General features: G+C 38.4%; 1 protein-coding gene across 2 annotated transcripts; it reads left to right on the plus strand.

The window, feature by feature from the left end:
* Positions 1–335: 335 nt before the first annotated feature.
* On the plus strand, positions 336–13938 carry LOC149047102 (CUB and sushi domain-containing protein 1-like). 2 transcript variants are annotated; one of them, XM_089205292.1, is made up of 13 exons: positions 336–443; positions 639–905; positions 2203–2277; positions 5514–5696; positions 6081–6254; positions 6499–6672; positions 8295–8321; positions 9015–9301; positions 10234–10399; positions 10766–10942; positions 11740–11945; positions 12261–12411; positions 12697–13938. In XM_089205292.1, the coding sequence occupies exons 2-13, from the start codon at positions 902–904 to the stop codon at positions 13047–13049; spliced, it is 1977 nt and encodes a 658-aa protein (XP_089061418.1). In that variant the 5' UTR covers positions 336–443; positions 639–901; the 3' UTR covers positions 13050–13938. The 2 variants fall into 2 exon arrangements, with proteins under 2 accessions (XP_089061418.1, XP_089061419.1); XM_089205293.1 differs by lacking the exon at positions 336–443 and adding an exon at positions 2424–2668 and having other exon boundaries at positions 775–905.
* The last annotated feature ends 2071 nt before the right edge of the window (positions 13939–16009 follow it).

Here is a 16009-nt window from a genome sequence, read left to right on the forward strand (position 1 = left end):
AATAATAATAAAAAAAACGGTAGTCCACTAACTAATAAAAGATTCTCTAAAAAGTAGTGTTATAATCTTATTCTTAAAAACATCAAGGATCTGGATTGATCTTATGTCATCGGTTAGGGAGTTCCAGAACCTGGGCGTAGCAACTTGAAAACATCTGTCACCATAAAACTTGAGATTAGACTTTGGTGTCACAAGGATATTTTTTGAAGATCGTAATTGCCTCGCAGGAGTGTAGGGCTGAAGGAGACCTACAATATATTTTGGCGCCATGCCACTCAGTGCTCTGTACGTAAGAAGCAGTATTTTGTACGTAATTCGTTGTCTGGCTAGTAGCCAGTGTAGTCTACGAAGAACTGGTGTTATGTGTTCTAAGCTTTGAGTTCTAGTCACCAGTCGAGCTGCGCAGTTTTGTACATACTGTAGCCTATCAATAACCGATTGGGGTAAGCCAAAAATCCAACTTAGATGAAATAAATCCATGAACATGGCTTTTCTTATGAACGTTGAAAACCTCGAAATGGACAACTCGCTAAAATGCGTTCTTTTCATTAAAGTAAGAGGTCAGATAACAAGCAATACGCTGTGGAAGTAAGGTGAGGTAATTTTTTTGAGAATTTGACGTATTTTTTATTCCTTAGAGCGGTCGTAAATATTCCCATACGAACTCTTATAATTCCGCCATGACTGTTATTGCGCAAGATGATCTTCTCACAGCTGGAGCTTGGGCCGCCTGTACACAGAAAAAAGTGACAGAGAGCTCATCAAATCATTTTCTTTTGATACCTGACCTGTCGACAACGCAGTTCATGTAAACCATTTCGACATTTGTGGTCGCCGTAAAACTCGTCTCTGACGTTTCCTATATTATTGACTCAGCGCACCTACCACAGTGTAGTAATATATGGGTGAGTCTAAGAGAACATTTCTTCTTCTAGAGCGATAATGACTTTATTTGTTTAATTTTATACACCAAAATGTGATTATCTCATTACAAAGATTTCAAGTGCCTTGTAAGCGTCGTATGTAGCCTTGCAGTAGTGATATCATGGGGTTTCGTTTTTCAAGATGATGTGTTAAGATCATACTATGAAAGAAGCGTGCTTGTTCTTTTCACAAATGGGCAGAATTCGTTTCGTCAAGGGACGTGGAGTAATACGTGTCATATGTCGAAAGAGATATCAAAATTATTGAAGTAGAAAGGGGATTGTTGCTTCATTTATAAATCTTGTTTGTGCGTTTGATATTCTCGTTTCGACCCGGAGAATAAGCTGTAGTGTGTAGAAATGTTTGCCTTGAAGAGGAGTATCGACGTAAGCACCCAAAATCTAAGAAATTCAGTTCTGTTTGGAATAAGAGCAGGCGGTCGAGCAGTAACATAAGACAGGCGCATGAGATCAGGAGCCTTTTCTTTTAGTTCGATCATGATAAACAGCTTGCTTTTAGAAGTAATTGTTACAAAAATATGCCAAGAAACTGGTACATAAAAATGCGAATTTGCATTTTTTAAAATAGAAAGAATAGGAGAATAGGAACTAGGAGTGGGGTACAGTGTGCTCGCTGTGGTAATACGTCAGAAGATAACCTTAGCACGCTAAACTTTATTGTAATACCGCGATATGATGAATCGCCAATTGGCTCAAAAACCCCTCCTTCTCTGTTCAAATTCAGCTGATTCTACATGCAGCTAATTTACAAGTTAGCGACGAAAATATGAAATACTAGTACTGATATTTGTTTTTCTCTAATTATTAAAATCACGTTAGGGTTGCGTGAGAGTGCATAACTTAATGATGTAAATATGATGTTCTTTTAAACACATTTTCAGATCGTATGAGCGTGATAACAACTGAAATAGATACGCTTGTTTTTTTCTTATGGTGTTTTAGTGCTGATGAGTGTAACTAGAGGACGGTTGCGAGTTATGAACGCATCATCATGATACAGTGATTCCATTAATCGATATCATGTTTCCTGTCTCACTTTACGTAAAGTAATTGTCTCCTTACTAAATAAATCAGTATTTTGACAACGAGGAGCACGCTGTTCATTAGGCAGTCAAATGACAAACTCAGAGCGTTCAGGAAATATTACGAATAAATCATGGAGAGGAGACCCTGTCAATCTATTTTTAATTAGTTAAATTGATCAAAGATAAGCGCAGTCGTTTTAAACTTGTTTTGTTTTTCTGTATGTGGGTTGTAGGGTCCGCTCTCCTGAGGAAAGGCTTGTGGGTTCTAATCTCCTGCATCCTGAATGCGGAGCCGAAAACTTTGAAAGGTATGTCAAATTCTTCTTACTAACAAATCCTGACAATTCGTGGTAAATCCTCTTCTCTAGAATCACATAGAGGAGACAAAGTTATTTGGAATTCACATGCGTGGTAAGCCTCTGTCTTGCAATGACTCGGGGTGATTACATTTTAGAACCTGCGCGTTGATTGTCAGCTGACGGAAGCCGAATCTTTTGGCCACGATCTAAATGGCCGATGCACACTTCCCAATGAAGTCGGACGAGAAATTACACAGGAAACTAGGAAGCTACATCGACCAGTTGACATCTTGTTAGCTCTCCGTAAAAAGAAGTCGTTGTATCTTATTATTTACGAGTGGGAATGCAGAAAGTGGCTATTTAACTGGATCGATTGTTTGTTTTTCTTCTCCTGATAAAGGTAAACAATAAAGCGTATTCGATTATCCACTGTAGGAGACTAATTTGTTTTTCGAAGTAAATCAGTCAAATTGATACAGGCCAAATGGTAAGGATTTATGACACTGAACGCTGCTGGAGATGCTGCCCCTTTGACATTAATATTCTTATATTAAATTACATTGTTAAAAGAAGTTGAAGTACATTGCTTTTAAAAGGCTGTCTTTCCACATCTTTATCTCAGTTTGAGCAACCTATTAAAGTAAGAAGGTTAGATTTTATGGGCTTCATCATCAAACGTGTGGGGTTGGTTTCAGCGTCATTCATGTTCTCGTTTGTGATCGTCACATATGGCGAGTACGAAAAATAATATCAACGGCATCATACCAGCTTTTCACAAAGCAGGTACAAGCGACAAATTCTCGATAAGCACATATCTGAACAAAAGTAACCTCTCATACATCTTATGCTCAATAAGCTTCCCTTAACACTCAAGCTTGAAGATAAACAACCCGGTTCTCTCGAAACGAAAAAGGGTGTCGTGCGTCAGTTTTCAGCATTGTTTTCATATAAAAATTGTAAGAATTTTTACTAGCAAGGGCGCGTGCCACTAAACTCTGCTGGAGACGCCGCTCCTTCGGCAAATTTAAACTGATGTTTGATAACAGCGCAGTTAGTTTTTTGTTTAACCCTCATCATGTTCTTTTGTCGTCCTCCAAATTGCTCAAAATTTGTCAATCACTTCAAGCATACTCTACATATTATTGACATCAACAAATATCAAAGTGTTTGAATCTTGCGGGACTTCAATTTCCCGAACATATGGTGGATTGATGGTTGTGGTTTCTCCAACTGTTCTACCAGTGATGAAAATAAGTTTGTTGAAATTCTAACGGATCTCTATCTAATTCTACTTATTAACTCTCCCACTCGAGCAAACAATATTCTGGACCAAGCATTAACCAACAATCCAGATGGTATTACATCCATTCAAACTGGCGCTGCTATCAGTGATATTGGATTACCGTCAGATCACTTTCCGATTATTTTCGATATTCGTATTTCTTATGTTTACATAAAAAGAAATAAAAAAAAGAAAACTCAACGGAGAAAAGTAAAAAATTTATCTAACCCTTTTGCAAGTGGAGAAATTTCGTAAAAAAAGACAAGCTATCAAGTCGATGATACGCTCAGCTAGAAGAAAATATCTTGCTGACATTGCCAATGAGGTTCACTACAACGGTAAAAGATTCTGGTTTTATTTCTCTCCCAAAAACAAAAAAAGAAAACATATTCCTGACAAGATCTACTCTGCGGTAAATGGTTTGAACCCGGGAGTAACATGTAATAGTGTAATTTGATCCTCGGGGTGGGCGTGGTCCTGAGAAGGACTGTTGTCGGTAGTGGTGACTGACGTTTCGACAACCAGAAGGGGAGTCATCTTCAGAGTCAAGTGAATAGTTGTTGTCAGTCGAATGTTCTTAGTCCGGTTTGTATAAACTGATTGGTCAGTTTTGCCGTGATGTTATTGGCTGTAAGACTCAAGAAGCGTAGGTCGGTCGTGATTGGTCTGTCTCGATCCGTTAGTAAAGTTAGGTCATTCTGTTCGGTTCGTTTGTAATCTCAATGTCGTGGATGAGGCGTTTGTATGGCGCCGGTAGTGGTTGACACCTGTTGAGGGGAGTCTGTTCCAAGTTGGTATACCAGCTTTCCAGAGTCAGTCGTTGAAAGTAGTTGGTGCTGTATGTTAGGCATTGCGCAGAGTCCCAGTCAATAGTGTGGTTTGTAAGTCGGTGATGTTCAGCAATGTGATTGTTGTCACCGCCTCGTAATTCTTTTAAAAGTTAATCAACTAGTTTTTTCTTTTTCTCTTTCGTTAATGATTACATATTTTTTTTATTTCAGCGTAGGGGCTTGTAAGTGGGTTGGGTTTCAATTTTGTCTGTTTGTAGGGGATAGGTAAAAGGTAATTTACCTAGTAGGGAACAACCTTGTCCTATTTTAAATTTACCTGCCTTTGGCATATTAAAAAAAAGAGGAAAAGTTTGTGACACTGAAAAAGGAAACGTGACCCTACATATCCTTATTACTGAGCAAGCCAATGAAAAGGGGGTGTTCAGGGTTTTCCTTAACGAAAAAAACTGTATACTGTTAGTTTCTATCTTGAACATTCTCTCACTTGTGATCGTCACATCTGACGACTAACGAAGCCTGCAATACTCAAATTAGTTGAGTATCAGCATCAAAGTCATCAGTAATAAATTTTGACGACGCACACACGATTTCAGATCCGTGTCTGACATCTTCATTGAGGAAAAGAGATCTTTACCGCACGAAAAGAGCAATAAGCTTCCTTTGGTGCTGAGGCCGGAAAATAAGCTACACGTTACTCTCAAATTAAGCGGAAGAGGTTGTCATGTGTTACCCGTTAACATTTTGTCGTTTATAAGACAGAGATGCTTATTATTTCCCGCATCGCTGCCTCCATTTCCGAAAAATTAAACAAGACGATCCACAATTGCTCATAACAAGTTAAGGATAGATCTGTGACCATGGAATGGGTAGAGGGGTCAGTACGAATCGCCAAAAAAAAGGTTTTTGCCTTTTGATACTTAACTCATCCAATATTTACAAGATAATTCAAAGAGAATTATTTACACGTATGGAAAAGTGCATGCCCAACAAATCCGGAAACATTAAGACTTAACATTAAACGTCATAGGGTCATTAAATTAGCCTTTCTTATTAGGCGGAAACCATTTGTATCTTAACCCAGGTCATTTGTTGTAAAGGGATTGTACATTGTGACATTAAATAACTAACCGTTCGTCTCGAAAACTTGACGTCAGCTGTCTATTTTTTTTAAGGCTCCGGGTGCGATCGACTATACTCTCCTCATGGCTCAGTCATCATTCGTTCCACTCAGCGAGAAAAGCACCAAAACGGCAAAGTAATTTCCTTTGGCTGTAAACAGAGTTTCCAACTGTATGGAATGCCACTTAGAAAATGCATTAGGAACAAATGGACACAGCCAAAATCCCGATGTCTGGGTATGACGTAACTTCTCTTTAGAATAAGACAAAACGTTCCATAACTTAAGATCGGCATTGTTTAGTGGTTCTGCTTTTCACAGTAACATTCGGTGATTCATGCAAAATGTTTGCATGTCAAACTTTTCAATTCCAAGATGCAACTTTCTAGAAATATCATAGATAATCACTAAAGACACAAAGAGAGTTCTAAAATGACGATGAAAAAGGTTTGTTTCATATCAGTGGTCATCTGTCATCACCTGTGTAATTGTGAAAAGATATAATGCTTTATGCTTAATACAATATAGTTTTTCATTGTCAATTTATGACGAACAGTGAAGAAAGTTTAAACAGAAGTATTATTTCATTTCCTCCAGCTAAAAATTATGTTGCTTCATTTAGGGTTCTGTCCGGAGGTGCATAATATTTTAATTGGTAAAGTATCTCATTTGACCACACGAGTTGCCAAGGCTGCACTAGAATTTCGCTGTGCTAACAACAGTTTCCAGCTGATCGGTAAGACAAGGTTGGAGTGCATAGATGGACGATGGAATGGAAGGTTACCCTATTGTCAAAGTAAGTTACCGAGAAGATCGTAAAACTAATCAATTTGCATTTTAATGCAAGTTAATTAGTTGTCAAAGTTTTGATCCAATTTTAAAAGTTTTCATTAAAACTTTGACAAATACTTGACATTAAACTGGTTAAAACTGTTTGCAACGCAGGGTTTTAGCCCTTTTATCATTTACCACGAATATGTTCAGAGGTCAATTGAATTTGCTCAGAATTCACTTGGAATAAATCTATTTTTCTTCTACAGAGTTGCCGTCGTGTGTTCGTCTGCAAAGTCCATCTAACGGTACACTACATGGCAATGACAACAGCCATAGTGCAGAAGCAAAATTCACTTGTTTTACAGGCTTTGATCTATTTGGGGCTTCAACATTGACATGCAACAAGGGTGTTTGGAGTTCACGTGTTCCAACTTGTAAAGGTGAACTGTCTTTTTTTCCCTGACCAATTGACCTCTTTAAATGGCCTCTTCCAAATCTTCAGCACTAAACTTTTCAGTTGTTTTATCCTTCTGTTGCGTCATTTGCATCTGAGGGCCGAACAGGCTTTCCCTAACGAAATGAACTGTATACTGTTGTGTACAGTGTACACAAAAATGTTGAGCGTACAGATCGTTACATCTGGTGACTAACGAAAACTACAATACTCAAATCACTTTAAAAGTTGACAAAGTTATCAGTTATAAATTTTGATGACGCACACGTGGTTTCGGATCAGTGTCTGACATCTCATGGAGGAAAAGAGATCTTCATCTCATGTAAAGAGCATTTAACCTCCTTTGGCGCTGAGGCCGGAGAAAAAGCTACACGCTACTCTCAAATTAAGCGGAAGAGGTTGTCATGTGTCACCCGTCAGGTGGACCATCGTTCAAAGAGGGTTTGTAGGACTTCAATCTGCCAACAAAATCGAGAGATCGCCCCCGCACTGAAACCAACACATTTTTGTAAGAAATAAGACAGTTCTTGAATATGCAACAGTAAGATCCCTTAAATTTTTCATTTTTTTTTTCTTTTTTTAATAATAAAGTGAAGTTGAAATCATTGTTAAGGAGCAGAGGTTTTCCCTCTTTTTATTTCTGTAAGGAGCAGAGGACCTAAGGTGACAAATTAATATACTCGTTTTGTGGTAAAGGCTGCTCAGTTGACCTCTAAAACGTGTTTGGTAAAAAGTATTAAAACTACGCTAGTTATTGTACAATTATAAGACAAGATTGGCAAGATGTCGTAGATCGATTTTTGTTACCGCAGCCGAGACGATACTACATACAGGTTACCATCATTTGTAGGCGGTTATTTGCCAGTCGTGTGGTAGTTTTTTTTTCTTTTTCTGCAGTGTAAAGAAAAAAAATTCAGGCCTTATTTTCACTATTGCTCAAGTAGTGTTCATTACTGCGAAGATCGTTTTCATGTTCACGAAAGTTATATTATAGACGAATGGGTGGGATTTTCTGCAAAAGGCTCGAACTCGGACTTCAAAAGTATTGATTAACAATCTTGCCATCGAGCTCAAAGCAAGACACATAGCCAGATGTGTTTCTGTATGTGTTTGATTTGCCTGACCTTGACCTCGACTTCGCATGGTTTAATTAGCTCTTCGTATAACCCCATTTTAATTGACAAAATTCAGTTCATAAAAACAGTAACCAGTTTTCCATGATGAGTGTAAGTTTTTGTGTATTCTTTTACTCTTGTCATTTGCTAACGTGTTGACGTTTGACAGCACTAGTCTTATCCAGCTTTGCACGTCTGTGGAGCAAAAGCAGTAAGGGAAGTTATAATCATAAATTTGCAAATATTGGCAAGTTTTCAGACAAACGCACTGAAGGTTAGCTTCTGACTATTTTTAAATGTTCAGCTTCAGAGGAAGTAAATATTATATTAGATCAAAAATAATGCTCACATCCAAGTTCCTCATTTAATGCGAATCGTTTTAAGTGAAGAAGACATATTTTGCTTCATGAATTCCATATGAAATTGATTAACTTGTTTACGAGAAAGTCAAAGGGAATTAATTTGTATGGTGCTTGTATTGTTTACTTTTTAGCGGTTTCGTCCTATTTTGGATCTAATGGTAAGTAGCGGGGCAACAGAAGACGTTGCTTGTTTGACTATGTAATGACCTAAACTTTACTCTTTGTCATCTTTACTTTAGGTTCAGTATATATTAAGCTTGCGATATGAATTAAAAATCGATTGACAAGAAAAGCGAAGTTATGAGCTCTTGTGGTAGTTGCGCCCAGTTGAACACGATTAAGATTTTCGGCTCACATCGCTGCCCAGTTTGACATCAGCGAGATTATCCAAATAAAAACATTTCAAGTGAAGTTTACGCACGCTAAGAACTCAACGCGAGCTAATAACGAAATACTGTCGCTTTAAATGACATACCTGTTCAAAACTACTATGATATAATGAAGCCATTTTTGCACACCAAGTCAGTCATCCTTTCGTATGTGAGTGTCTTCCTCAAAGTAAATAATTAACTCAGTGGCCCAATTAAATTTTACAACATTTCTCATAATATTATATTTTACTCCCCCCCCCCCCCACTCCCCCCTTCCCCAGTTAACATCTCTGCATTTCCGATTTCTTTACGACCAACACATGGGCCAATTGTAAGAGGATGGAAAAATAGCTGAGGTAAAAGATTAAAGGACACGCAGCGTTTATGATGGGAAACGTTAAAGCGAAAAGTGTTCTTTAGCTACTGACTACAACAAACCAGGGTTGAGCCACATCCTTTTATTTATCGATTCTTTTGCAGAGAGTTGCAGCGATGAGCTTGGAATGCAAAGTAAACGAATTGCAAACGAAAGAATTACAGCATCATCTTCAAGAAGTACAGACAACTCCCCTCATTTTGCACGCTTGGACGGCTCAAAGGCCTGGTGCTCTGTGCTACGTGACAACTTGCCATATATACAAATCCAGCTGGAAGAACCAAAGATTATTACTAATATAATAACTCAAGGAAGTTCTTCTGATCGGGCATGGGTGACAAAATATGAAGTCAGGTTTCGGGAAAATGGAAAGTGGAAAGAATATGATGAGGTTCTTAAAGTTTTATATGATTAGTTTTCTTATATTTAAGTTTTGGTCTTTGGTTTACCGGATTGTATCAAGAGGGCTGATATAACGTTTCCTCCTTTTTATACGCTCAAGTTTGAGGGAAATGTGAAATTCACTTCATATATTTTTTTAAAATTTAGCAAGTTAGTGGTAGTAATATATAAGATCTAGGTATCACGAACCCTCAAGAAAAATTGCGAATCTTTGACGATCCTTCAAGCTTGGAAAATGTTTAGTTCTTTTGTCGCGGGCTTAAGAAAGATGAAAAGATCCAGACATAAATTTTCAAGAGCCTTCAGAGTGTACTGTCTGCACCCATAAACCCTTTAACTCCCAAGATCCAACCTTTGATTCTCTCCTCTAACTGCTATACATTTCCTTGTAAATAAGTTTCAAGAATTTGATATTTGATCAAGATATAATCTTCCACCTGATTAGTTTGAGCATTCTCACAAACCTGTTTGCTGAATAACGTGTAGATATTTCAAAGGAGGAGTATAATCATTTGCCCCACAGTGTGGACACTGTAGATGAGGATTACGACGTTTCAACTGCACACTGCTAATCTTCTTCAGGCGATAAGGTCGATTGAGTATGCTTCACCTATAAACTGTTGTGCTCAGCTGTGACTGGATAGAATTCCACGGCTGTGTTTGGTGGATCTTCGGATCAGGTTTGCTCAGCGGGCTGTGTTTGGCGGATCTTCGGATCAGGTTTGCTCAGCGGGCGGTGTCCGGTATCGTCGGTATGCTCTGAAACAGCCAATGCAGGGAGAAGTTACAAGTTGATCACTTCTGGGGGTTAAAGATAAATCATGCTTGAATTTAGGGCGTTGAGACACAATGTAATACTGCGCAATTAACTCGTGTTGCAAATCAACCATCTAAAAAGTTAACTTTCTGTTTAATTTTCAGGAGCTAACAGGCAACAATAATGTTCATGGCTTTAGGTCAAACATCTTAGATCCTCCAATCAGAACACAGTTAATAAGAATTTATCCCAAGAATCCAATGACGTTGGATGACACCGATCCTAAGCCCTATTGCCTTAGACTGGAGCTGTATGGATGTTCTGCTCCAGGTATGATTTAGAGATACACTTATTGGCGACTTTTCAACGTTTGAAATAATTAAAAAATATATTTTCTTTAATCGATAAATGTCTCACGTTACGGTTGCAGGGCAATAGGCTGCCATACTAACCCAGTTAATTACGTCTGTTTGCGACGCTGAGAGACTTCATGTTTCTGATTGAGAAAAATATATAGTTACCAGAATGGCAAGCACTCCTCAACATGTTAGAGAGGGCTCTAATTCCATTACAGGCACACGTCATTATGGTATATTATGTGGGGCACATCAATAGTTTTTCTGCTCGTGGCGCGCCATGATAAAATCATCTGGCTTTATCTACTGGTGCGTCAATTGTGTTGATCTTGTTTTGAAGGATCTTCATGTCAGCCTCCAATTTCTCCTTACGGTTCGACCATCGCACAGCAAGGAAACCACAAAAATGGCAGCACGGTTGTCTTTGGTTGTAAACAAGGCTTGTACCTCACTGGGCTACCAGTAATAAAATGCAATGGGAACACTTGGACAGCAGTGAATTTCAAGTGCTTACTAAGTAAGAACTGTTTTCTATTTTTTTTATCGAAAGATGTTAATAGTTGAAGTATCAGTAAGTATCAATGCTGATAGTTGAAGTATCAGTAAACGTAAGGCGATCGACTATACTAGCGCTGGAGTGGAGGAACAGTTCTTTTTTTAAGACATTGTTGATATATACATGTCAGAGCAACAAGAAGAGAAACTTGCTTAGTTCACGCTCGGAATCCCATTCTTAGCTTGTTCATTGTTTCTTTGCTCTATCTTTGACCATTGAAGAATTTCACCAATCTTTTAAAATAGAATGGTAAAAAATTTTGACCCTGTTACAGGGGAATAAAAAAAAGTAAATATTTAGAACATCGGTGGCTCGATAATAAACAACTGTGTTTCTATCGTTGCTGCCTAAGATTTTTAGCCTCTTGATGTTCATGTTGTTTGGTTTTTTATTTATTTGTAACAAAAACAATAGTATTTGAAACAAACATACGATTTTGCTGTCGCACGTAATGGAACAACAGGATTATGCTGACCAGAGAGAAAGGGTAATTCAGTTAAAGAATGTCTTGCATGATCTGGTATAGACACCGGTAGATCTGTTTTCGGAATACATTTCCGGTAGATAGAGCTGGGAAAAATTGCTGGTTCAACCACCCCTTCCTCCACTGTCCGTCTTCCACCAGCGTTATGAAAAATAAGATAGATTAGTTTATCCCTCTTGATAGTCATTGACTTAATTGAAACTGCACCTGCGCTGGAAACTCATACTGTCAAATTTAAAGGTGCCGTGATACCATACATTTTCTCCACGTTTAGAGTGCAACGAGGCCTTGGATATCCACAGGCGCTCCATCGTATTCATACACGAGACACTGAATACTATTTCAATTGAGGTACGCCTCAGAAAGGGAAACGTTATTACAGCGGCAAGTGTCCACCTGGAAGATATTAGAAGTGAGGATCAACAGATTCAAATAAGAGCACGTATTTCCAACAGATTGGTACAAATTAATCATTTTAAGGTAACAAATTGCTTAAAGATCCTAATTTCAATGATTATATTCACATCATCATTGTTGGTTTCCCTTCGTTATGAGTCGTATTAGCTTCTTTGATAAGGCATCGAAATATAAAGTTTGATTCAACCGCTGACCATAGAAAGAGACGGAGTTGCTGTTTCTGTCTAATTTCTGATTCTTAGACACAAACTGCTTGCATCCAATGTCGCATCAGTTTTGAGAACTGGAATAAAGATTGATTCAGCGACACATGAAAAATTGATTTTGAAAAGTATAGTCACAATTTTCTTTTACAAATAAAATTTGATTTTGTTTCAGCCACGTGTCGGTGAGGAAGAGGAAAAATTGAAACTTTCTCGACCAGTTATCACTCAGTCTTTGCAAATCTGGCTTATTTTTCGAAAGGGTTATAAATTTTCACTGTCAAGAACTCCAAGAGTGTTTGGTTGTAAGTCTGCAGTTTTTCGAGGTAAGAATTTATATCCTAGATAACTTGATATTCTTGTTCCCTCTATCTAGATCAGCATCCATACTATTTTGAAATAGAGCGTATTTGAATTAATATAGAAACCATGCACCCTTTCATCGAAGCCTAACAGCATCGATTGTTGAGTAACGTATGATATCCTCTGATAAGAAAGCTCTCAGGGTACTAGAAACTACTGGCCCAGCTTCAGTATCCCTCATTTGGATACAGTAAATATTTGTATGAGTAGTTATTTCGAGTCATGTACTATGTATTTATCACTCTTAGGTTGCATCATGTCAGGCTCCGCAGTCCTCTTCAGGGAAGGAAAGAGTTATTTAAAAGGGCGTTTTGTTTCTATCGCACGCCATTCGCTGTGGGAAGTTCTTTATAGAGACAAATATTTCTACAAAAGCAAAGATAAAGTACTTCTTGATGAGAAGCCAAACTTGGACGAAATACCCGAAGGAACTGCGGTAGTTGGAGAAGATCAGAGAGGGAACTTAAGAGAGGGAAAAATAAAACGAGTATGTAGTTCAATTCAATGTACTATTGAAACTGACGGTGAAGAATGGCAGAGCAAGTTAGAGAACGTACGAGTCTTTAGAAAAGAACTGTGTGAAAATCACATGATGACCTAAAATACGAACAGTTATTTGTTATCGCCTGGGGGTGAAGAATTTTGAAGGGAACACATGGTTTTCGGGGGGAGGGGGGGAACGGAGGGGAGATCAGTCGTCACCACCATAACATAAAGGAGGAACTTTAGAAAATTGATTACTAATTAACTGCCTATGAGGAGCCATCTTAAAATATTACTAAGCGTGCCTTATAAGGGGATAATTGCATTTACATTCGGTGGAACTTATCCGTAAGTGACAGTGACAGAGGACGTAATTAGTTTCCCGTTAACATGAACACACCCGTGTCGGTATGGTGCTTGTTGAAATTTTTGTACCAGCTACAGTTCAGTCGACACTTACACATTTGTCGTTTCTTAATTGTGTATAGAAAGAAGAAAGGTAAATTTCGTTATGACTCAACCAAAATTCTCCAGCCTCTCCCCTCCCCCCCCCCCCTTTAGGCCATAAAGAGTGACCAGTCCCAAAGGGGGGGATGTTAGACCGTTCTGAAGAAAATCTCCCTTTCCACCGACTTCTAATAAATTGTATAACGTAAAGTATAGTATTCTAAGAAAAGAGATAAACCTAGGACATGCTAATTTAACGGGGGTGCTTATTTTTTTAAATTTACAACTAGTGCAATTATTGTAATCATAGTAAAAGAACATGTCGAACCTCCATCCTCAACTTTTTCAATTTTTATGCGTATTCATATTATCAGAGTTGTTCGATCCAACGATCGACAACAAAAATCATCATGACTAACGCAATTCTGCTGGGACTACCAGTCAATTAACACAGGACAACAAATTGTAATCAAATTTAAACCGAATATGTCTTTAGCCATCAGAACAAGTCGATGTATCTATGATATTTTACGTGCGTAATAAAAATCATTTAAAACGTGTTTCCGAAGCATCAAGATTTCTTTTTTGGTATCTATTTGTGGACGTAAATGGTGTGTTAAGGTTTGACTAACCCTTTACACCCAAACATCAGTATGCATATTCTCTATACTGATCTCTATACATTTCTAAGGTTTTGGTAAGGAGAATTTGTTTGAAAATCAAGCTTCTTTAATAAGGGATCGCATTGATGGCAGTTTTAAAGTTAGAAATAATCGACCTTAGCGCCTAGCGAGTTCTCCTTGACCATTTTTTTGTGCATTGAAAGTACGATTTGGGGGCCAAAAAGTGTCCCCATTAAGCGCGCGGCCAAAACGATCATGTTACATAGCTGTGACATAGAAAACTGTGAAGACACGCCAGCAACTATATATGGTGGAGAAAGGAAATTTAGAAAAAATGACGAATAACGTATTGCGTGGCCGGAGCGCCAAATGATGTTAGCTACAAGAATAATATACATATGCCGGGTATTTCCATACACTACGTTCCAAAGGATGTAGCTGTATGGCCCAAATGGACGCGTTTCAATCGTCGACATCGAGGAGATTTTACTCTTCAATGATCATTGGCCTCATGCTTCGTACCGGCTTCCAAGACGGCTCTACAGCAACGAAATTCTAGAGCACTGACTGAGGGAACCTTCGCCGCACACAATGCGAAGGAATGAAATGATATAGTAACAGAAACGAACACAGCTACCCATAGATTTCGCATTAGAAAGCAAAACAAAAACACATCAGAATAACATTCAGTAACGGGAATTTTTTGTTCTAATTTTGACCTAAACACCGCAGGCGAGAAACCGTCTTTGTCAGTCTTAGTCGAAATCCTCGTTTGATGCACGCGGTCCTCTTTCGTAGGGCTGAACCGTACAAGCAACTACCATTTCTTCTCTACTACTCGAGTACGATGTATCACAACTCTCGGTAGAGCTTGCTGAAGGTAGGTATACATCGCCATCGGACATTATTTGAGAGTATTTCAACGCTGACTGATACAAAATTACGAGAGATGCGAGAGATTTGTAGGTGTGAACGGAGAGTTTCACAGTTTTATACGTCATCACCCGCTAATTCGTCACCAGTCCAGGAGACACTTTTACAACAAAATAAGAGCACTTTAGGGCCCGAAAAAACCGATTTTTAAGTTTTTTGAAAATTTTCTTCTACCGGAATTGGTTGGTGCATATGATAAGCTAAATATTTACGCAAAAAAAATTTTCGTATCACAGGCACTTTAATGGGTTAAGAGTGGTGCACCCAAACCAAACTTGTTCGTTAATTTGCACTTTCGAGCGCAACAACACTGATTTAGGAAAACAATTTGGTCTGAACGAGAAAAGTTCCCTATCAACGAAGGACTCTCTGAATGGCTGCAAACAAATGGTGGAAGAAAACTGAAGTAAATCATACTTTGGAGAGAAAAATGTTTCCACATAGTTATCATAGGTATCATAGGTATTACAGCAACTGGCGAAAAAATAATAAACGCTCAGCTCACAGGAGGGCGGCCCTTACTATCGGGTTCCATGCGAACGCAGCAAAGTATAACTCGGAGAAAAAAGGACAGTGATATAAGAACTGAGTGAAACAATATGAAAGGGGAAACGATTTAGTGGTTTGAGATCACCTTCTCAATAAGGAGATGTTCTTTGTTTTTGAAACCAAGCTAAGTTACTAATCGTAAACACAGGCCCTTATCGTTACACGCTCAGGTTGTTGGGAGCTATTGACACAAAACTTCATTAAAACTATGTAGACAGAAACAGAGAAATCGAAATTCCCGCGGTATGGATACCCATGGTCATATTGCAAAACAGCATGTTATTAACAAAGAGAACGACTGAACAATGTCAACTTGTTGGAATGATAATGGTATTCGAAATGCACTACCGAGAATACGCGAAAACGTACCAGCAGCATGTTACTCTCTCATGCTTCATAAGTAACGACGCGGAAACATCCTATCTAATCGATGATCTTGAAACAAAATCCCTTGCTGACGAAACCGAAGGTGACAAATTTTGATACGAAATTATCTTCAGTTATCGCCTGTCGAAGACTTGTGGCA

The sequence above is a fragment of the Pocillopora damicornis genome, chromosome 4, assembly GCF_964200805.1.
Source record: "Pocillopora damicornis chromosome 4, jaPocDami1.2, whole genome shotgun sequence".
Taxonomy (NCBI): Eukaryota; Metazoa; Cnidaria; class Anthozoa; order Scleractinia; family Pocilloporidae; genus Pocillopora; species Pocillopora damicornis.

Excerpts from the sequence above, each read along its gene's own strand:
- LOC149047102 (XM_089205292.1), top strand. Across the intron at positions 2,278-5,513 it reads GGAGCCGAAAACTTTGAAAG|GCTCCGGGTGCGATCGACTA; the intron begins GTATGTCAAATT and ends ATTTTTTTTAAG. Across the intron at positions 5,697-6,080 it reads GCCAAAATCCCGATGTCTGG|GGTTCTGTCCGGAGGTGCAT; the intron begins GTATGACGTAAC and ends TGCTTCATTTAG.